The 5,294-nt window shown below is 42.1% G+C and overlaps 1 protein-coding gene across 1 annotated transcript; it reads left to right on the top strand.

Moving 5' to 3' along the window:
• Window positions 1-1,918: 1,918 nt before the first annotated feature.
• On the top strand, window positions 1,919-5,294 carry LOC117145377. The gene is given in 2 exon segments (XM_033311002.1): window positions 1,919-2,179; window positions 4,947-5,294. Coding segments are annotated over 2 exon segments (426 nt in total). The 5' UTR covers window positions 1,919-2,088; the 3' UTR covers window positions 5,282-5,294.

Here is a 5,294-nt window from a genome sequence, read left to right as displayed (position 1 = left end):
TCGTCGCTATGTATTTATCTGTACGTGTGTATACTCGTAGTGCAGATGGCGCAAGATGCGAATGGCAAAAGATACAGGCGCACTGGGGTGGATATGCTCAGCACTCTTATATACTCAGTAAAAAACTAACACTAACACACTAAATACAAAATAGTCAAGTAATTTCACATTTTTGTGCATGTTATCTTGTTAAAAAGTAATATTTATAGTAGAAAATATATATTTCATTTTGCACAATTTAAAGGGAATACGATTAAGGTCCACTCTAATGCAAACTCTTTGTGGAAAAGGAGCCGGACATCAAGAAATGGCACAAGTGTGCAACTTGTATGCGGCACATTCTTAATCCGGGTTTTTGTCATTACACTTTCCACTTTTTTTCCGTTCGCTCGCAGATTTGCGTTGTAGGCACTGCCCCGCCCCCTTTGATCCCGCCCCCAATCCGGTCTTCACTGTGAATTAGGCAGATTTTCCCCTCTTGTACTTCTCTACTTTTTTTTCTATGTTTTCTTTTTCAACACCAAATCTTCCTTTATTTCCCCCGTTTTTGGCCAAGGAGCAGAGGAGCAATTGGAAATAATGCAGTGAGGACAGATGAGCACAAAGACAAGGCAAACTGGGCAGTGGGAAATTGAGATGCAGGGTCTTAAAACTGGCCAAGTAGAGGCGAGAGGAAAACGGAAAATGGCGAAAGGGGGCAAGGGGCCGAAAGTTTGGACTGAGCTGCTCTGCCAGCCGGGAAAGTAAGCTGCTTGCCGGAAAACTGCAGTTCGAGGCTTATATGCAACCAACTGCAAACTCAAATGCCATCAGCTGTCCGGGCATCTGAACGAGTATCAGGTATGTTAACCGGCGATATCGAAAGGTTTTATTTCCCCAATATTTGCAGGCAGTTGAAAAAGAAAACACTTCAGCTACATATCAACAGTTAAAATTGCCAGTACATTGTTTTGTCATTCGAAACTACCTTTTGGAATTTAAACAAATAGAATAGAATGCCTACCAAAAAAATATATTTATTTTTGAGTAAACTGAGAAATAATTTTGTTGCATACAAGTGAAACATAATATAAGACAATAAGCTATTGTTCAACAAATACGCAGCATTGCAAATATTTTTATGACACGCTATTTGTCATGGTTGCGTATATTTATGCTACGATTTTTCCCAAACAGTTGAGTATATTTTCCATTGGAGTCGGAAAATATTTATTAAAACTATTGCTGCTGCAAGCCAAAAGCGCGTTAACTACAAGTGAATAACGCGTACTTTGTTTTTCGATTTAGTTTTATAAAAAGGTTCATAAAATGCCATATTAAACCTATGAATATTATATGGTAATTGTAGGAGTAGTGGAAAGTGGTATTTGTTTGATTTTGAAGCCGCTTGGTCTGAAATTGATTTTTCCATAATTTAGCCTGTCAAAATGCTAGCAACTTGGCTAAATTATGGAGTTGATTTTCCCCCCACCCCAACAGCAGTCGACGTGTCCCGCAGGGCGAACGTTAATTCGATTTGAGGGCATCTGTACACTCGATACATAAGTATTGCCATCTATATACATATACAGATATCCAGTTCCCCGGGTGGCAACCTCAATTTACCCATTTCGACAGTCCCGATGGCATAAGCGAATTCATCCATTAAAGCTGCCAGCAGCGTACATAAAGCCAAACAATTCCCCTAACTACCCAAATTGATCAATTTCAATTCACTGCAAATAGCCTGGGCGTGATTTGTTGGGGTGGCCCAACAGTATTGCCAGTAATGTCACCCCCCTCCAGTTGGTAATGTTTTGCAATATAAACTTTTTGTACTTTTACGACATAGGAAACCCTACTTTCTCTGTCACAAAAGCCAAAAAAAAAAAAAATCTATATATATATATCAAACGACACCTCTGCCAAGTAGCTCAGTAAAAAATTTGTCAAAGCCGTGGCAAATCGAAAACAAAAACGTAGAAACGTGGTGCGAAGTAAAAAAATAAAACTCCAATTGCAGACAAAAACACACACCGTACGCGAAAGTTTGCATTTCAAGACTCAATTTCCCTGCTGAGTTTGCTGCATAAGCTCGAGATTGGGAAAATGGTCAAGAATCTGGACAATGGACTTATGCTCTACCAACTGATGCTGAGCTTTCCGCTAAGAATGGTACTTTATGCGGTATACGTTTATTGTTTAATTTTTGTTTAATTTGTATCTTTAATTTAAATTATCTCATATTTTCCCCTATCCAGGATGCACCACTGTTGGAGCAGGGATTGGGTACCGATCTGGTATTCAATGGCCAGACCTCCAGACAGAACGGTCTCGGCTTTGCCACGGAGCATGTGTACTGCGGCAATGTGAAGCCGGACATCTATTATGGCCAGTCCAGCGAGGTGTATCTGAAGTTCCGGTCAAAGTGGTTGGAGCAGCGTGGCGGATTCCAGTTGCAGGTCGCCCTGAACTCCAACCGAGAGCGCCACTACGATGGACTGCAGGGCAGAGTGCATTTATCACAGTCGGCCGATTGCAACATCATTATCCGGGCACCACCTAATTACACCTTAAGTTTGTACTACACCGAGTTGATATTCGGCACCTACGACTGCGAAATGGAGAATTTGGAGGTGTTCGACAGGACGAATCGATCGCTGCAGCGCGTCTGCTCCTTTGTGGACATGGGCAAGAGTCTGTTCAGCAATGCAAATGAACTGCATCTAGTTGGCGTGGGGTTTGCCGTACACGTATACAGCTAGCAATTCGGTTTTTCGAACCCCATTCGTTACTTGGGACAGCTGTAAGACACATCAATTTGATAAAATAATCTAAAATAATCTATCGAAAAAAAAAAATGCCCTCAATAAACCCATTTTTTCAATATGTAGCTACATTCCGTAAGGAACATCAAGAGCTTAAAAAACAAAGTGTTATCGCACAAAGAGCTAGGGATTCATGGAATGTCTTAACTACACAAGAGAAAAATATCTACCGCGAACAGGCGCGCGATGAACAAAATCGGCGTCGGAGAGTGGCAGTAATGCCAGCGATGCCGTGCCAACGATGCCGTTATACCAAATTAGCATTTTCTGCACTGCTTTTGTTTGGTGTTGTTTTTTTGGTTTGGAAATTATCATCCTATGTCCACTGACGTTGTACTGGAAGACTGGCTCGTTCTTGACCTCGCTGGATCTCACCTATCTGGCCAGTCCGGTGGAGAAGGGTCCTGGTTGCGGTGGTCAGTTCTACAACACTGAGGGCATCTTCTCCAATCCCTTCTATCCGAACAATGTGCGCAATAACTCCGAGTGTCAGTGGATCGTCCGCGACGATCCACTGACGTTGTACTGGAAGACTGGCTCGTTCTTGACCTCGCTGGATCTCACCTATCTGGCCAGTCCGGTGGAGAAGGGTCCTGGTTGCGGTGGTCAGTTCTACAACACTGAGGGCATCTTCTCCAATCCCTTCTATCCGAACAATGTGCGCAATAACTCCGAGTGTCAGTGCAGAAAATGCTATTTTGGTATAACGGCATCGTTGGCACGGCATCGCTGGCATTACTGCCACTCTCCGACGCCGATTTTGTTCATCGCGCGCCTGTTCGCGGTAGATATTTTTCTCTTGTGTAGTTAAGACATTCCATGAATCCCTAGCTCTTTGTGCGATAACACTTTGTTTTTTAAGCTCTTGATGTTCCTTACGGAATGTAGCTGCATATTGAAAAAATGGGTTTATTGAGGGAATTTTTTTTTTTCGATAGATTATTTTAGATTATTTTATCAAATTGATGTGTCTTACAGCTGTCCCAAGTAACGAATGGGGTTCGAAAAACCGAATTGCTAGCTGTATACGTGTACGGCAAACCCCACGCCAACTAGATGGAATAAAGTTAGATTTGATCAAAACGACGCCGGCGGATTCGCATCCTGGGAAACATCCTTCTGTTAGGTGGGTACGCCCCCATGTTTTCCTTTGCCGGTGGCGGTGTGGTAAGTTCATCATATTAAATTAAATATTAATATTCAGCTTATTTAAATTTCTAGCCGCCGCGCTAATTAACTCGGTGTGGCTAAGAAATTTTGGTCGAATCGTATCGACGTGTTGTACACTTTATATGGTCGGAGACTAAGTTACATCATTTTCAACGAATCTAGTATACCCTTTTACTCTACGAGTAACGTGCTTAACTAGGTGTTGTGACCTTGGACAAAATGGGTGTTGGTTGAAGTGATCTGTAATCCTTGCACTTCAGATTCTACTTTTTGGTTTTGTTGGTGTCCAGCCCCATTGATACTGCTAGAGCAGTATGTTTTCTTGATAAAACAGCATCTGCTTTGCTTATAATTTCATGGTTTTATTACCATTTTTTGGAAGCGCTTATGTGATGCTGGCGATGCTGGTATTGATGTTGGGCACGAAGGCGTTGCAGCCGTCGACTACCTCTTGGTAGCATTGACGTAGCAGGAGGAGGTGTTGAAGGGCAGGGCGGCGCCCTGCTTGATCATCGTGTTCATGCGGCGGACAAGAGACATGGTGGCGCAGAAGGCCTTCAGGGGGCAACGCATGACGCTCGACAAGGTATAACATTCCAAATTCAGGCTTTTATTTTTATAGTTAAGGCAAAAAAACTGATTACTTTATGACCGAAATTCGGAAAATCGTCTTTTGCCAAAAATTTGATATTTACAATCGGAATTTTCATCATAACTTCGCTAAAAATAGTCATATAGATGTAAGAATAACTGTTTTGAGCAGCTAATTACCAATGCTAACGATCCCTATCACTTTTTGAAGAATTTAGGAAAATTAATTTTTGGGTCAATTTTTGCATTTTTTGTAAGGGGTAACATCATCATCAAAATTGGCAAAAAATGGCGAAAAAAATAGAATTTGCATTTTTGAACACAGTTGGATTGGAAATTTAATTACGAACTCAACGAGGTATAACATTCCATATTCAGCCAATTATTTTTAAAGTTGTTACCTGGAGAATTTGCTGGGACTGATGCTTTTGATCCAGGAAGTACTGATCCTTCAATTTATAATCCTGTGCTTGGTCATCAGGTTGGTATACCCACCGTTTCCAACTAATGGGGGGATCCCTCGATCGCTGAGGTTTCGCACACGGAAATACCTTAATATCTTCCTGACCATCTGGGTCATAATGCTCCACTCGACCACCTATTATTGGAACATCCCGTGCCATGGCATCATGCAACTTAGCCGACTATTCCGCATATGCGCCTATGGTCGCACCTGGCTCATGATGCAGCCCCACAATGGCGCCCAGCGCTGAAAAATTATCCTGC

The sequence above is a fragment of the Drosophila mauritiana genome, chromosome 3R (assembly GCF_004382145.1).
Source record: "Drosophila mauritiana strain mau12 chromosome 3R, ASM438214v1, whole genome shotgun sequence".
Taxonomy (NCBI): domain Eukaryota; kingdom Metazoa; phylum Arthropoda; class Insecta; order Diptera; family Drosophilidae; genus Drosophila; species Drosophila mauritiana.
Note: the sequence above shows the minus strand (reverse complement) of the source record. Positions and strands in the feature narration are given on the sequence as shown.